This window comes from Haliotis rubra, unplaced genomic scaffold (assembly GCF_003918875.1).
Source record: "Haliotis rubra isolate DU_JTF1 unplaced genomic scaffold, ASM391887v1 Scf164, whole genome shotgun sequence".
Taxonomy (NCBI): Eukaryota; Metazoa; Mollusca; class Gastropoda; order Lepetellida; family Haliotidae; genus Haliotis; species Haliotis rubra.
In genome coordinates this window covers 1,533,732-1,552,849 of record NW_025765603.1, presented here as the reverse complement: position 1 = coordinate 1,552,849, position 19,118 = coordinate 1,533,732, and the positions used below count along the sequence as shown (strand labels likewise).

At 39.8% G+C, this 19,118-nt stretch overlaps 1 protein-coding gene across 5 annotated transcripts in view; it reads right to left on the bottom strand.

Moving 5' to 3' along the window:
* The window catches only part of LOC124271896 (arf-GAP with coiled-coil, ANK repeat and PH domain-containing protein 2-like), a 103,737-nt gene that overhangs the window by 20,604 nt on the left and 64,015 nt on the right, over positions 1-19,118 (bottom strand). For 4 of the 5 annotated variants that reach the window (XM_046707066.1, XM_046707062.1, XM_046707063.1 and 1 more), the window contains 2 exons: positions 12,032-12,076; positions 3,990-4,084 (listed from right to left, as the gene is read on the bottom strand). In XM_046707066.1, the coding sequence (XP_046563022.1) occupies positions 3,990-4,084; positions 12,032-12,076 (140 nt within the window). The remainder of the gene's footprint in view (positions 1-3,989; positions 4,085-12,031; positions 12,077-19,118) is intronic. The other variant, XM_046707065.1, reaches the window with a different exon arrangement.

Below are 19,118 nucleotides of genomic sequence, written 5' to 3'. Positions count from 1 at the left end.
TATAGCCGGATCATTATGCATCAGCCTTACTGGTTTCTGTCAGCAGGTTTGGCAAGTGCTATCCATTAAGTTGGAAATTAAGGCTTAATGTGAAAATCCAGTTTTTCTTTAAGGAAGTTGTGTTGAAATGACTACAGTGGATATTTTTTTCTATTTGTTTATACTTGTAACTTGAAACCCTTGAGAAAAGGAAATGATGAAAGGAACACTGATGATATTTTTGGACGTTCTAGAAGTAATGATCATAAAAGGAATTCCTGTTTTCCAAGGTGGATCATGATGTACTTGATGTCTTCAGCATAACTGAGACAAACGAGACAAGCGAGACAATTGGGTTTTCACAATGCCTGCAGGTCTCTGAGCTATCCCCTGATATGTTAAATAAGAGGCAGGGCAATAGCAAGTACCATCTTTAACATCTTTTGGTGTCACATGGCCAAGAATCAAACCAGAAACCTTCCACTAAAGAGGCGACTTAGGATCGGGTGGTCAGGCTCGCTGACTGGTTGACACGTCATTGTATCTCAATTGCATACATCGATGCTCATGCTGTTGATCACTGGATTATCTGTCTTGACTAAAGTATTTACTGACCGCCACCATATAGCTGGAATATTGATGAAAGCACTGTAAAACAAAACTCATTCACTCACTCTACTAAAGGAAACAAAATTCCAGTGTGGAGAAGTTCTATAGAATGTAAAAACTATGGCGTACACAGCAGTATAGTTTCACAGATTGACAACACAAAGAAAAGTATGATATACGAAGAGGTATCATTTTCCATCTCTATCAATGAGTGAGCGAGTTTAGTTTCACATCATAAATAATGGAGTCTGGATCAGACAATCCAGTGATCAACAGCATGAGAATTGATCTACACATATCTACACGATATGATGACGTGTCAACCAAGTTAGTGAACATGACCACCTGATCCCGTTAGTAGCCTCTTACGACAAGCATGGGTTACTGAAGATAAATTCTAACCTGGATCTTCACGGGTCTTAAACTGAATAAATTCAAACCATTGTGAATGAGTGAATTTTGTCCCAGTTTGAACAATATTCCAGTTATATGATGCCATGTCAGCTTTATGTACTAGACAGACCCAGAGTGATGTAGATTGAAGATGTTTACGTTTGTGAATGCACAAGCATATGTATGGAGCCGACAAACCGGTCAAGGCAAATCTGGGATTCAAACCACCTGGGAGTGCTAAGGCACAACTCAGCACTACCAAACTGAAGTAATGAGTGAGTGAGTGAGTGAGTGAGTGAGTGAGTGAGTGAGTGAGTGAGTGAGTGAGTGAGTGAGTGAGTGAGTGAGTGAGTGAGTGAGTGAGTGAGTGAGTGAGTGAGTGAGTGAGTGAGTGAGTAATATCACTGCAGGGGACACCAGAAATGGGCTTCACACATTGTACCCATGTGGGGAATCAAACCCGGATCTTCAGCGAACGCTTTAACCACTAGGCTACCAACACCCTCCCCCCAAAAAAACAAAACAAACTGAAGTACTCTATAAATAACCACACCATAGTCCAAACAGAAAAGACAAAACCCTTTGCACATCTATATGAAATCTATTGTACAGTTCTGACTGTATCATGAGTAGGCCAGTGTTTGATGCTGCAATCAGCAGTGTTACAGGCGTATGACACAAAATATTATCTTCGCAAATGTCTAGTGTGTCATGTGACATTTTTCTCATACAACAAAAACTTTCAATGAAGGAGGTCATCAATCAGAACTTTTTCTTATTATGGGTACATAATGCTTGAGACCACAAACCAACAACATGGGTCCTTAGGTTATGCAAAACACATCAAAACAATTTCTTTCTTAAAATATTATTGAAGCGTGTCCTATTTTCTACTTCATAAATAAGATGAAGTTTCTAAATTTTCTGGTATTGCATTCCCGAACATGTGCTAGAGTTATTTACCAGTATTCAGTGCTGGAGGCAGATGTCATGGCCAGCCATGTACAATCACCCAACACTCAACATGGCTACTCCGCTATGATGTTTTCTGTGTGAACTGCAGTCTCATCACAACTCAATGTAGCTGAAAAGCCGCTAGCCTTTCTACAAGGCTGTACTGAATGCTAAACCCATAGATGTATAGTAATTCTATCTTTTGAAGAGCAAAGTCTAGACAAGTGGACCCCTAGCCTTGCTCCAAGGCTGTACTGAATGCTAGGCCCATGGATGTATAGTAATTCTATCCTTAAAGAGGCAAGTCTAGATAAGCGGAAGACTAGCCTTGCTCCAAGGCTGTACTGAATGCTAAACCCATAGATGTATAGTAATTCTATCTTTTGAAGAGCAAAGTCTAGATAAGTGGACCACTAGCCTTGCTCCAAGGCTGTACTGAATGCTAGGCCCATGGATGTATAGTAATTCTATCCTTAAAGAGGCAAGTCTAGATAAGTGGACCACTAGCCTTGCTCCAAGGCTGTACTGAATGCTAGGCCCATGGATGTATAGTAATTCTATCCTTTAAAGAGGCAAGTCTAGATAAGTTGACAGTACAAGGATGTGAGTCTGTTCATGGGACAATGTGTTAATTTTATTTATATTTATTAGAAATTATCATTTAAACTAGTAATTATTACCCGAGAGACTTGTGCAAGTCTAAAAGGCCACTTGAAGTCATCCACACTGGCTGTTTTCAGGAGTCGTTCACCAATATATTCATGTCAGTGATGCAGATATTTGTTTTGTCACAAAGACTGATGACTCAATTTCTTAAAAATAGCTCCCAATTCACATTTTGGTAGAGTATATTCGGTTACCATTTTGACAATGCAACCACTTGACTTTTTTCAGATTAAAGGACAACTGCAATGACTAAAGTGAACCCTGCCATGGAATCTGGCCACTCTGTGATGTCAATCTGGCTGTCACTACGAACAAATTCTACATCTGGAATCAGTGATTCATTGCCTCATGGCTACCTCTTGATGAGTCAATCATTTAAACACAGACTCCATTTTCTACATGTGTGCGTTCTTTGATGGTGTAAACTTTTTTGAATAGGCATTAATGTTCTGTCACTCGTAGAAGTGAAGACCAAATAAGGGATGTCATGGCTCGGAAATTAAGGTAGTGATAAATCAGCTCAAAAGTATCAGTGTTGCAAAATGGTGGTCCTTTATTAAATACACATTTGTTAAGCTGCTTGTGAATTAACAAAACTTTACTATTAAGACCTGCCAATATATTTAATGCTATAGCACTGACTGACTGAGTTTGGTTTTACACCGCTTTTAGCAATATCACGGACATCACGGCGGGGGACACCAGAAATGGGCTTCACACATTGTACCCATGTGGGGATTCAAACCCGGGTCTTCGGCATGACGAGCCAACGCTTTAACCACTAGGCTACCCCACTGCCCCTAATGCTATAGCAGAACTAGACTGATCCCTCAATTAATTTTTTGGCTTCTAAAATGTCCATCTGAGCCAAGATCACTCAAAAGATATGAACAAGTCTATGGCAGTGAATAAATATTTTAGTTTCTCTTTTCACTAATCTGTATTGATACAGCATTGTAAATATACCAATACCTCAATGTTTCGTTATACGTTATACAATGACATTCCTACTGAACTGAGCTTGGCTCCTTGTGAAATGAGATTAAAGATTGCTGACAGGCAGATAATGTTGGGACATGGCTGATCCCAAAGGATTCAAGTTTCTGGTAACCAGCATCAATCAGGGTATGAAACTCCAAAAAAATTCAGCCAGACCACAGGGCTGGGTAGATGTAAAACTTGCCACCCCTGACTAAAACCTACCTGCCCACAAAATATCTTCATGTACATGCCTAAATTTTAACCAGACCGTCGGGCAGGTGAATTTGAGAAACTGGCAGTATGTGTTGAAAATAACCCATCCCGGGAGGTCGGGCAGACAGGTATTTCAAACGCTGCCTCAATGTAAGGCTGATTTAGATTCCACTTGATTTGGGTTGTCCACTTACCTGACCCATGTCCGAAATGCGTTTGTCGTTCTCTTGAAGAGGTAACCCTCCATCTTGTCCGATTCTTCCTGTTGGGCACTGTTCTCAGGGATTTCCTGCAAACAATTAACACAATTACATCATGGCTGAAAACCTAACTTCTTAAAGAAAAAGGAAAGACCCAAACACCAGTGTATTATCTGGTTCCAAGCCGAGCTGACCATTTTAAACATACTTCAGTTGTCCTGGCAGAGGAGTGAGTGAGTGAGCTGGGTTTAACACTGCTTGAAGAGTGTATTGTATATGTCACGGTTTGTCAGGTGATTCATGGTTGACCATAATCATATGTTGATAGACTGAGGGTCTTAGTCCACACCAAATCCTGGCAGTTCAAGGTGGCTGAGTTGAGTTTAACACCTCTTTGAAAAGTATATTCCAGTTACATCACAGCATGTCAGCTTGATGTGGGAGTATGCTGGAGTATTTTACTTATTATTATCAGTTTCAGTAAAGAGGAAAAAAAAAAAAATTTTTTTGTAACTGTAACAAAAATATCTAATTCATGTCAATGATGCAATTGAGGTAAAGAATTGGCAAGTGAGTGAATGAGTGAGTGAGTGAGGTTTTATGCCACTTTTAGCAATATTCCAGCAATATCATGGCAGGGTCACCAGAAATTGGTTACACACATTGTACCCATGTGGGGAATTGAACCTGGGTCTCTGGCATGGCAAGCGAACTCTTTAACCACTAGGCTACCCCTCTGTAAGAAACATAGGTTCATGACATGCAGATCATGTTCCAGAACACTCAACAGCAAATTTTGGCACCTTAGTCAAGTGGACCACCCATACCTCCTTGCAGCTTGGAGATGCAACATGCACAACTCACTGCATCCCCTTCACCTGCAGTGAATCTTGAGGACAAGTCTCAAAACAGGAACGAATACATAAATATTTGATGACCAAACCACCAGCTAGATTAACTAACAGTCCTCAAAAAAAGGTTACGTCAAAGGTTATGCAACAATTATTAAAAAAAACTCAAATGTATTAAAGGAACTCTCAAGTGCAATAGATGGGTGTGAGTATAGGTTGCTGGAGCTGACGAGGGGATGTTGGGAATGAATGTTATTGAACATATTCACTGTGGTCTGCAGGAAAGACTATCAACCTTCCTACTTTCTTAAATCAATAACTTGTTATTATATAACAAGAAAACCAATCTAGATTATGTACAATTTATTAAGTCCAGCTGGCTCTGTTCCATGCTGTTTAATTCAATACCATCTGTCTCATTCCACCAGGCCACCTATTTCCACATAGCCTCTAGTACATCTCCATGGATGATCCATCCTCGATTATCTCCAGGGTATACGTTACGATAAATCTCCACTAGTACCCTGGATGCATCTATGGCTCAGCCCGATAATTTTATTGCCTCCCTTTGCAGGCTCCGCATTCTTACAGTAGCCAATCAGCTAAGCCGCCGTTACAACCGAGCTTGCCAGTGTCAACAAAGATAGCGGTCGCAGCCGCGAAGGCTTGTTCGCAGTGCGACTCAGATTTGGGGGGAAATCATAAAGACAAATTGACAGGCCTGAAACTTTAAAAAATATATGCAAGAACTCCTTCTACCTCTTTCAGGGTACCTCTGCAACAATTATGTTGCAAAGTTTAATCGGTTAGATAAAAGAGTTTTGATTGGTAGGCTTAACTTCCCAGCGTAGACACCTGATTTGATAAAAAGCAAGCCAAGGGAGGTAATAAAATCATGGGGCCAAGTCGTAGATGCATCCAGGGTATAGTGGAGATTTATCGGAATGTATACCCTGGAGACTATCAAGGATGTGGATGATCTAGACCAATCCTATCCTTTTAAGAGGCAAGTCTAGATAAGCAGACAGTACAACACCAGTCTGTTGGAGGGATGTTTACATATTTTTTTAGAAATTATCATTTAAACTATTAATTATTACCCGAGAGACTTGTGCAAGTCTAGATTCCAAGGTTCTCCATTCCCACAGCTGAACTACATTTTGAGCTACCCTAATTTCAAGATTTGGTTTCAAAACCTATTCAGAGTATTCCTCAGGCCAGTTGTGTTTATACCTTGCACAAGGCTTCAGAGAGGCGGCTAGGGTAAGAACTTGGGCTAATTAGCCAGGTGCAATGAACTTACAACGTATACACCATGTTCAGGTCTGGCATTTGTAAATACCCTTAGACAACTTCAAACATTGTTAGGCTTAATATAGAAACAGAGCCATGGCAGTTGGGAAGAAAAGAAGTTTCTGTTACAAAATGTTACACAGTGTTGGTAGTTTCATTTGCACCTTGAAAAAAACAGATCACCTTGAAAAAGTTCATGATTTGAATTAGGTATAATTAGATTAATTTGTTCCCAACTATAGATCACAATTGGGATTTTTTACACCTCAAGGAAGGTAGACAGAAGGTACCAAGGAGACCATTTTATATTAACTTAAAGGTCACATGCAACCAAAAAATCAAACATAATTAAAACACAATTATCACTTATTCATGACATATAATTACATTGCTGATTATGAAAAAAAAAATATAAACAAAATTATAAGCGTACAATTGCAAATCAAAAGTGCAATATTGTGTACTTGGGTTTACTTCCTAAGAAACGAAGCAGCCGGGATACCGAACCCAGTCAGAGCGGGTGGGTGTGCACTAAGTGTAACGGCTGGTTCATTTGCAGATGCCCTCACGGCTCATTGTGTGTGCGTGTGCCTGTGCGTGTGCGTGTGTGTGTAGAGATGTTGGGTTTTGTAAATACATGCTCATTTTTGGTGTATAACATTTTGCAATCAACAGACATCATAACATGTCATGTGTACAAGTATCACACCACGCCTGTCCGTGTAATTACATAATGTGACAGAGACCAACTCGGGCCATAAATCAATGCGCTTTTGTTTGTGGTGTATAGCCATAAATCAATGTGCGAACGTTTTCATGGTGCTATGAGCAAGCCCACTTTTGACCCACAGCTGTTGAAACACTTTTCACCCCAAGCTTTAGAATTTAGTGAATTGTTTGAACTCCGATTTCATGGGGGTTTTTTCATCGCGTTATTTTTCAACTTTATAAGTTGAATTTGCATTTTTGATGATTTGTATCTGTAAGTCCATACCGAAAGGTATCAGAATCTGCAAAGTTGTGTTTTACGTTGCATGTGACCTTTAAATTCCTGAATTTATTGAGGGTGTCTAGACACTGCTGATATACAAATAAAAACAAGCTAAACATCCTCATACGTCATTTACAAGGCCAAAAAGACACACTGAATTTTTTTTTGTAAATGGGGGGGTGGGGTAGCCTAGTGGTTAAAGCGTTGGCTCGTCACGCCGAAGACCTGGGTTCGAATCCCCACATGGGTACAATGTGTGAAGACCATTTCTGGTGTCCCCTGCCATGATGCTGCTGGAATATTGCTAAAAGCGGCGTAAAACCAAACTCAGTCAGTCAGTCTTTTGTAAATATTAGTATGGGTCAGCCCTTATAATTCTCATAGCAGTTGTTTCTCAGATTGTAATATAAATTGTAAAATAATCCCAAACCAGTATCTTGGAAATGTTTAATGTACGTTTACTGAAAAATAGAAATGTCTGCAGGAAGAAATGTGTTTTGATTATGAATGACTTTTACATGTTCAAGACCATCTCCAGCCACATCATTTATTATTACCGGATATTTTATATAACATGTTTTCAAGAAGAAGTGTCTTATTGAAGGCTAATCTGACTAAAGCTGATATTTTAACATTAGGCTACATCTTCCAGTCAGCTAATGAGAAATGTCCTTCTCGATTATGAATGACTAGTGATGTAATCCATCACCATACCTGATTTGTGGTTCTTAAAAATGAGATATGGTATATAACATCTTTTTTAAAAGAGGTGTCTTATTAAAGGCTAATCTGACTAAAGCTGATATTTTACAGCAGTACATCTTCCAGTCAGCTAATGAAAATCCTTCTCGATACTAGTGATGTAATCACATCACCATACCTGATTTGTGGTTCTTAAAAATGAAACTAACTGAGCAGTTCCGAATTCAAATAATAAAGGATGCATCAGAATTCTTTGAGTGAGTGAGTTGGATTTTACACCGCTTTTAGCAATATTCCAGCAATATCACGGCGGGAAACACCAGAAATGGGTTTCACACATTGTGTCCTTGCGTGGAATCAAACCCGGGGCTTCGGCGAGACAAGCAAACGCTTTAACCACTAGGCTACCTCACCACCCCCAGAATAATGTGGACATCTCAAACATCATGAGCTAATGAGCGTCAAGGCATCATGAACCAAAAGGTACTTCTCTTCATGGAATATGTCTTCTGCTTGTAATATAACGTGTGTTAAATTCTTTTGAAAAATAATCACAATTTCCTAATTAAGATGGTAAAAATATTCAGCCAAATCATTATCGAAAGCTGACACCTGAGTGGCTCAAATACCTATACATACACCCTTCAGTAACAGATCAGCAGGTAAAAGATAGCTGATGGTTCCCCTGACGTGACCTTCAAAACAGTTGTCAGAACATCACCCATAGAGGTATCGCTTTGCATCAAGACTATCTGATCATAATGATATTGAGTCAAGGCCTTTAGATGTTTGTGATGTGTGCTTCAAAACTTACCACTTAATTTCAACAGGTAAATTAAAATCTCAGACAATTTAATTAAAATACATGAACTCCAATTAAAGTTAATAGAATTTCAAATTTTTCTTTTTTTCGCAATTAATATTTTTTGTCTGAGTCCCTGTTACATGTAGAACCAGACAACCAGGGAGTCCTTGACCAAATCATAAAGGAAAAGACAGACATCATTAAAAGAAACAAGCGAAATTATACCAGTTGAAAAGGCAATTGTTATATAAATAAGTTCCGTTACTGAGGTTCATATTAAGGTATGATGGTATGGACTGATATTTCTTTGTTAAATTAACACTGACACAGACAATCATTCACATTCTAAATGGTTTGATAGAGGTATCAGCCAAATATGAGACTATAAATCTTGAAGTAATCTACAATACCTATCACTTGAGCAATTCCACACATTTACACTTGATGTCAACTTCCTTCATTATCAAAATATTATTTCATTTTCAAAGATTTAAGGAAACTAAAGGAAGTAATTATCCTAACAACATGATAATTATTTTCAAACTCTCCCCTCTCTCCCATGTTTAGATACTGTGTACACTTGTTACAGGCTATGGTTTATCAACAAGGTTGAGTAGGTTGTAATGAGCAGGTCATTGTGACCTCACCACTGAGGTCATCGCGACATAAGTTAATATCTGATTTATATTCATGTACTGCAAATTGGATGCATGATACAACACAGTTACACTTGTATTCAGAAGTTACATTTCTATTGTGTTATGCCCGGGTTCTGGGACATTTAATATCAAATTTCTCCTCGGGTCGAGCACCTCCTCATTGTCACACACAAACAGGTAGGGACAGTTAAAAACTAACAGTGTTGTAATTGGTTTGAAAACAGTTAAGGTGTGAATTTGTAAACATGAGACTTAGAAGGTGAATGTTGCTTTTTGCTGTTGTCAGCACTATTCAAGCTTTACAATGTTAGCCTCTGAGTAATAAAGTTTGGGTGTGTTTAGATGACTTTGCAAACAAAGTGTAGCCACTTAATAATCTTGGGGAATGGGGTACTGGATACCAGTTCTGCCCTGAAACCCCAACAGGGAGACAAGCATGGGGTACTAGGGATCTATCCCACCCTGAAATCCCAACAGGGAGACAAGCATGGGGTACTAGGGATCTATCCCACCCTGAAATACCAACAGGGAGACAAGCATGGGGTACTAGGGATCTATCCCACCCTGAAATACCAACAGGGAGACAAGCATGGGGTACTAGGGATCTATCCCACCCTGAAATACCAACAGGGAGACAAGCATGGGGTACTAGGGATCTATCCCACCCTGAAATACCAACAGGGAGACAAGCATGGGGTACTAGGGATCTATTCCACCCTGAAATACCAACAGGGAGACAAGCATGGGGTACTAGGGATCTATCCCACCCTGAAATACCAACAGGGAGACAAGCATGGGGTACTAGGGATCTATCCCACCCTGAAATACCAACAGGGAGACAAGCATGGGGTACTAGGGACCTACTCTGCTATGAAATGCTTACAGGAAGACAGGCATCAGGTTCTGGGGACATACTGAAATATATGGTAATTTAACTGATGGTGAAGATGGAAATTTTACAAGTGCTTCCAGTGAGGCCAATTTTGCACAATAGTCTTTGATCAAAGTGAGGAGTTGAAAATTTGAAGTTAACTTTATGTAATTGCAGCCACAATACAGGATAAATGACAAATGAAGAAATGGAGGTACAAGACTTGTTGCAGCTCTATCAATCAATGACTAAAATCAACCATGCTAAGGTTATGGCTAGGAACGTAGTTTCACAGAGATACATTGGTGCCCTGAGTGAGATCTTGCTAGTTTACCACTGAGTACATGTATGGTGTTGTCAAACCTAGAAACATAATTTGGGCAAATCTGTCACTCAATCACAGGTGTCAGCCATGCAACTCTGCACAGTTCCATGATCACTTCATCCAAAGCCCTATTCAACAAAGCAATATGAGTGCTACAACTGCCCTCAGTCTGTTTCACTGGGGGGCGATGGGGTAGCTTAGTGGTTAAAGCGTCGGCTCATCATGCGGAAGGCCCGGTTCGATTCCCTACAAGAGTACAATGTGTGACGCCCATTTCTGACGTCCCCTGCTGTGATATTGCTGGAATATTGCTAAAAGCAGCATAAAACTAAACTCACTGACTCACTGTTTTACTTGAGTTAAATGATTACTTTGCGGACTAGGCCTTGATGTCGACAGCTTGCATCTACAACACATGCTACTGAACATTCTCTCAAACCCAACAGGCAAACAGTGTTAGTAAACATCGCAGTCATCAAATGCAGATACTGACTACAAACAAGCCAGCTCAAGACAATGTATTCAAAGGTTATATATGGGATTAGTAAAAATTAAATTTAAAAAAATCAAACAAAACTGTTTCTATCTATACCTGTGCACACAGAACGAGCAAAGAAATATCGTTGCATATTAACTTGTCTATTTCATTTCAAAGATGGTGGTGGTGTAGCCTAGTGGTTAAAACGTTCGCTCGTCATGCCGAAGACCCGGGTTGGGAAGTCCCTAATTGGGTTTCACACATTGTATCCATGTGGGAAATCGAACCCGGGGTGTGACAAATAAACACATTAACCACTGGGCTACCCCACTGCCCTTGAATCCCTATAAGGTAATGCCACAGAAGTGATCGTAATGCTTAGATGGTTGGATGCTGTAGCATACATTGCTTAATGTTTCATCAACTAGTCATATCTCTCTGAATTCATTCTGCTAAGATAGCTTAGTCTATGTAAGTTTGATCTTCTTTATATATTCCTATATATGTATTCTTTATACATTCCTATATATGTATTCTTTATACATTCCTATAAATGTATTCTTTATATATTCAGTATTCATTCGTTTGATGCAGTGAAGAATGTTTCAAAGACAGTTTATTCTAAATAGATTACTGCTCGTGAGAATGGGGCCATGTGGTGCTGTGATATTTTCAATGGCCAACTTTCTAAAGACTTTCTATAGATCTTAGTGAAAAGATAACTGGTGCAATTTATCACAAAGCAAACCTTTTCAAATCCAAGCATAATCTGTCTGAAGATCTTAATGCCAAGATTCCTGTAGACGTGCTCATTGTTTTCAAAGATCTATATCCTAAATAAAGTCTTCGTGCTAAGATGCACTATGCAACTATCTAGTCGAGGTGCAAATGAATGCAACTATGTACAAAATGTAGAGAACGGTATATATTATCTACAGTAGAACAGGCAAGTAGTGGTATAGTAATGAAATGTTAATGATAGGCTGGGTGTTAGCATGGACACCTGATGTCAGTGCTATAAGACAAGTGAAATGTAATGCTAATGGATCTCCACCACTTACGTCTGCGTAGAAGGTCGATTTCACTCTCTCGTCTCGTGGTTCTGTCTGTTTGAATACATAAATAACTTACCCAAACTCACAAGACTATACACATCATGTCAGAGAACATCAAGCTCCGAGTCATCTTCTAATATCATAAACGCCCAACATACGGCATTATAGATTTAAGTAAACATCCTTGACATTTATTATTGACTACCCTTGGTTGACAGGTGCCCTATCATGTGTTACAGGTGCATGTTAAGGTGCTCATCATGTGTTACAGGTGCTCATTATGCACATAATGTGTTACAGGTGCCCCAACATGTGTTACAGGTGCATGATAAGGTGTTCATCATGTGTTACAGGTGCTCTATAATGTGTTACAGGTGCTCATCATATGTTACAGGTGCTCTATCATATGTTACAGGTGCTCCGTCACGATGAATGACAGGTATATGTTACGAGTGTTTCATATGTTACAGGTGCTCATCATGTGTTACAGGTGCTCTATCATATGTTACAGGTGCTCAGTCACGATGAATGACAGGTATATGTTACAAGTGTTTCATCATATGTTACAGGTGCTCTATCATGTGTGTAACAGGTGATCATCACGATGAATGACAGGAATATGTTATGGATGTTTCATCATGTGTTACAGGTGCATGTTACAGGTGCTTCATCATGTGTTACAGGTGCTCCGTCAAGATGAATGACAGGTATATGTTACGAGTGTTTCATCATGTGTTACAGGTGCTCTATCATATGTTACAGGTGCTTCGTCAAGATGAATGACAGGTGTTCCACTATAATGTGTGACGGGTGCATGTTTAGGGTGCTAAACAGTTGATAGAAATAATCAGAAAAAAAGATTAAAGAAAGGATTGAAGAAAGGAAAAAGGAAAACAAAAGCCACCACCATCATCATCAGTTCTATAACCATAAAATGTCTGTCTATCATCATCATCATCATCATCAACATCATTGTTCTTGCTAACATACCTACAAAACTCAAATGTAACAATCCCTTTCATCATCAGTAACTTCTAAATGATACATTGTATCTACACTATGTCTGTGAGTGGTGACTATTTTTGTGCGTGTTGAATAACAGCTATATACAACTACTCCTTATCACAGCCTCATATCAGCCCCATACTCCCACCCCTCCTAAACAAGAACAGATGAATCATCAATATCACACAGCATCAGAAGAGGACAAGTGCCAGGAATTCCACATTCCACGCCCCCACCGTCACCCTCCAAGCAGGTTCCCCTCCCCTGTCTCCAGAGCCCCCAGTGAGGGCACTCAGTGACACAGAATACCCTCATCAAGTCCCCAATCAGACACCAACTACAACATGAGATCACACATCTGAACATAGGAGGGTGGAACATTGTGTGTTTGACTCACACAGTGTGTTTGTTTGTTTTCAAGTTTGTAATGTTAATATCCATGTCATGTTGCCCATAAACAATACACTTAAAAGCTGAGAATCTCAAGGATCGGAGAGGAAACAAAGGAAATAGATTCTGAGCTATGCATGGTGCTCCCAAGTGTATGTGAAGTATGTTCAGATTGGTCTCAGTCCACTAATGTCAATGTGAAGAATGTGCATCCACTTGAGGCACCAAGCCCATCTGAGATATCAAATATGGCATTTTTGTTCAAATCGGTAAAATGACAGTAAATTAACACTTGGGTTCATATGAAAGAAATATGAATTTAATTCATATCAAATTGGATTCAACAGTCAGCATCATTGCCCTTATATCACACTGGGCTTGATATCATAGTCAGGTTACTTACAGTTATACTACATTTGGGTTGATATCACAGGCATATTACAGTTACACTACATTATGGTTGATATCAAAGCCATATTACATTTATACTACATAATGGTTGATATCACAGTCATATTACACTTATACCACAATGGACTTAATATTATAGTCAGCCATATTACAGTTATACATCATTGGGCTTAACATAACATAAGGATCAAGAGGTCTGGCTTGGTGACCTGGTTGATGCATGTCATTAAATCCAAATTACAAAGATTGGCATTCATAATGTCATTCACTGGTTGGCAGGTCCATAATTAATTAAATAATCAACCATCTCTGTCCAGATTTGTATCTTAAAGACTCATATAGATGGAAGATTGCTGAGTGCAGGTCAAACCAAAATAAACAACAAACCACTTTCCACGTGAAAAACCACGAAACTGGGTATGAAATGACAAAGGGACATAACTCTATGTTCAACATCATTTTATATACTTCACTCCACATCTTGAACTTTACAGTGAATTCTCTTTCCAACATAATTACGTAGAGTAATATCTCATGTTAACATCTTTCTAAGAGTCTGTAGTAATTAAAAAAAGGTATCAGAAAAGTGTATCAAAGATTTCCTTTTTCCTTTCATCACCTTTTATATCTTTAAAGCAACAACAAGACGATTAATCACTTCACAACAAAGTGTTAAGAACATGCAGTCAAGCCACGGAGCACCAGCAGATTCTTGTACAGTGACTGGCTGGAACTTTATTGACATTGTTATCAAGTGCAATAAGGTTCAGTGGCTGAGTTCTATCAGTGTTGGCAGCTGAGAATTAAATCAGACATTAATCTTAGACAGGAGCTTGACGGATCAGTATCAAGCCCCTTGCACTCTACTATCGCCCTGCATCAGTGAAGGACATTGAAAATATGCACCAGGAACAATCTGAGAACTCGATCCGCATGATCATTAAAACAGCCATCATTTTACTGAGGTCTTTAGTTAAGAGATATATTTAACCAATATTTCCATGTCTTCTAGAATATTTGTGACGTTTCTTGTTTAATGGCACAGAACTATTCTATCTGTATGACAGTGCCTGAGAATAATTAAGTTTGGACCAAATAATCCAATGACTGATGCCTGTGTGTAATGACAAACCATCAACCAAGACACCGAGTCTGACCACCCATCAGTTCAGTAGCCTGTTTTAACAATCAGAATTGGCTGCTGGGTACAGATTCCATTCTGTAATCCTACCTGGCAGACATGGACAGGCTTGCTGACTTCCTTGACACATGTAATCGTATCACAATTGCGTAGATCGATGCTCACGATGTTAATCACTGGATTGTCTGGTCCAGACTTGATTATCTACAGACAGCCATCATATAGCTGGAATATTGCTGAGAATGGCATTAAACAACAAATCAACCAACCAACCTGGCTGACTATCGCAAATCCTGTATTTTGGTACTATTTGTCAATAGACCTCTTTGTCTTACATGTTTATCGATAATATTTTCCAAAGAACTAATGCCTTGGAAAAACACTTCCAGATCATGTTATGCCTTTGTTTTACAAATAAGATCTTCATACCTTTCACAAAAGTTCAAAAAAAGTATTTAAAATGTGACTTAATTAAAATGTTATTTCCAATTTAATTCTTACTTCAATTCATTTATCATAAATTTCTGAAATCAACCCTGACAATAGTTTTACTATTTTCTCTTTCCCAAAGCAAGAAACTGTTCTGGTAGATCGAAGAGATATTTGCACCTCTGTGGTGCCTCGCTCTTGCCCTCAATCAGGATATTTACGTCTGAGCACCACCAGTGTGTGCGATTGCATTGCCTCATCATGTACATCAGACATATCTATCAGCCATCTTCTCACAATGAAGCAATCAGTGGTATGAGCAGCCATGTTAATCTGCATCCACCATAGATACAACGCTAAACCTTCAATCAAGGAGACAAATACTATCTGACTCGTGTCAAGTTGTCAAAAGTGTAGCCAAAGTTCTTTGACACCATGACTGATCAATTGCAAAATCAGTGCCAAGCGGTTCCATGCAAGTGTATTAGCCGAAGATTTATGATCATTTAAGGTTCGACTTAACAATACGTAGGTGTTTTTTTAAAGGCACCAAGCAACAGTTTGGTATTTCCCAAGTCATCATCACGAAACTTTTCCATATATTTCTAACTCTTTATTAACGATTTCTTCAAACACAATTTGATCCTATCTGCTTCCTACAAGCCACGTGTCAAATACATTCGTCTTTCATTCCCTCATTCAGTAGGCGCACCACTTGTCAAGGTCGGATGATGAAGACTCGTGAACGCATGTGAACCTCCTCATTACATTGCTGAGGCTCCAAACCAAAGGAAAACATGTTCTGGTTGAATCACAACAAACATATTTCAAGGTTGAAAGCAAAAAACATATTGTTAATATCTTTAGCACAATGCTGGAAACTGTCTCCAAGCAGACGGCTGCTGAAACAGGCAATAACAACTATTCATCATGCTTAATCATGTTTAAAGCCATTATATTCCCATGAGGTTCACACCAAGACTGCAAGGACTGACAGTGAATGTCATTCGACATATAATAACATTTGTTTGCTGTTAAATGACACACTCAGCAATATTCCTGCATGATGGCAGCCTGTAAATAACTGAAACCGGACCTGACCACTCAGAGATAGAACCTGTGAAGAAATATCCACACTGTCAGGGCGTGATGACTCACAATCCACTGAATCACCAGGTCTGATCATCGGATCCTGGAAGTCACTTTGTAAAGACAAGCCCTGGCTGCTAAGGGACCTATTCTACCCCAATTCTATGAATAACAAAACTGTTGCAAGGTCATGTTTCCCTAATTGGTCTTAATGTTATTTGTTTCTCCTTCGTGAATTAAGAAAAAGCAACAAAATCCGTTCCCTAATCATAAGAGATCTGCTAAAACCACCTTCCATTATTATAAGGAAAATTGTGTATGGACTTACATTTCTCTTTAACAGCCTTGTGAAAAAGACATCCAATCACTGAGATTAGTCCTACTAACACTTAGCAAACAGCACTTCAGTTAGGGTCAGTCATGTTTGAGAAAATACATAGATGCAGTGAGTGAGTATGGTTTTACGCCGCTTTTAGCAATATTCCAGCAATATCACGGCGGGGGACACCAGAAATGGGCTTCACACATTGTACCCATGTGGGGAATTGAACCCGGGTCTTCGGCGTGACGAGCGAACGCGAACCACTAGGCTACCCCACCGCCCCACATAGATGCAGGTCATGTTACAGGTGAAAGTTGAGGGGCTAAAACACCAAAGATCATAACTGGATCACACTGGGATTAGAACCAATGACAAGAACATCCTGGAAGCTAGGGAGATAACTGTGTATTTTGTTGTCAAATGTGGATGCACAGGAATTCTAATGTTGCTTGTTCACCCACAAGTGACATTTGAGAAAGGGATGCTGAAAGCTGAGAATTGGAGGATGCTGTGTGGAGCAGGGGATAAAAATTGGATACTTGAGTTGAAAAGGGGATGAAAATGGTATGCTTGAGTTGAAAAGGGGATGAAAATGGTATGCTTGAATTGAAAATGGGATGAAAATGGTATGCTTGAGTTGAAAAGGGGATGAAAATGGTATGCTTGAATTGAGAATAGGATGCTCAATTTGAGAATGGGATGCAGATGAGAACAGTTGACAATGGGATGCTAAAATTAAGGAGATGTTGAGAGCTGAGAACGAATGAGAACGGGATGCTGAAGTTGAGAAGGTTTTAGAATGGGATGCTTAAATTATATAAAGCTTAGAATTCAATGCTAGATATAAGAAATGAATGAAAAGACTGTTTCATAAAGTCTGTGGTCCAAGCTCTTGGTAGAGACTAAATTAGGAGATTACAACCACACCTACGCAAGGTGTTCCAGTACAGTTCTGTAGAGGCATCATGACTGTGAGTAACAACCCCAGCCGATGAGCTCATGGAGCTGTGACCCTGATCAAGGTCACCCATCAACTCCCTGAGCAGTAACAGGTGGATTAACTCTACACCAACTAATGTATTTGCCATGTCCAGGCCAAGACTTTCCGTCTGTACTGGTGTAAACATTACCTACTCTATCCTTACATCACCAGTCCCGGGGAGATGATCAGGATCACTGACAGACTCTGCCACTCACTTTCTGATTAACTACTGGAACCTGTGACTATCTTGGATCTAAACCTGAGTGAGCTGAGCTGAGCTGAGCTGACCTGACCTGACCTAAGCTGAGCTGAGTGATTTGAGTTGTACCCCACTATTAGCAATATTCCAGCAATATCAGCTGAGCTGTGGGGAATCGAACCCAGGATCAAGGAGCATGATTTGAGGTTGTACTGACTGAGTTTTAGTTTTACACAGCTTTTAGCAATATTCCAGCAATATCATGGTGGGGGGACACACATTGTACCCATGTGGGGAATCGAGCCCAGGATCAAGGATCATAAAAAGCATGATTGAATGGTTGGAACACACACCTGGCAGATACTGATAGCGGAAAGGGACATAACTCCTCATCAAGCCTCGGATCCCAAAAGCACAGCAACCAAATATAACTGAACTAGTATCCACTGATGGTATTATATCACCAGTGTCATCTCACATTGAGCCTTTTAGTCCTCCAGATGGATTTATTCCATCTTGGAATTTCCAATGACTTTCAGCATACTTTCCAACTTAATCGCTCAAAGTGTAAATGCATGTTTCTAAACTCTGATATATCATGTCTGCCTAGACTACATGAACTGAAAGCATGAGCAAGGATCTGCATCTTAGCATGATGACTCTGCCATTCTGCCCTTGGTTCATACCAGATGCACCTCAGACCATTGGGCCACCCATGACTTCACAACAGATGCACCTCACACCATTGGGCCACTGATAACTTCACAACAGATGCACCTCACACCATTGGGCCACCCATGACTTCACAACAGATGCACCTCACACCATTGGGCCACCCATGACTGATGACTTCACAACAGATGCACCTCAGACCATTGGACCACCATTGGGCCATGACTTCACAACAGATGCACCTCAGACCATTGGGCCACCCATGACTTCACAACAGATGCACCTCAGACCATTGGGCCACCCATGACTTCACAACAGATGAAACTCAGACCATTGGGCCACCCATGACTTCACAACAGATGCACCTCAGACCATTGGGCCACCCATGACTTCACAACAGATGCACCTCAGACCATTGGGCCACCGATGACTTCACAACAGATGCACCTCAGG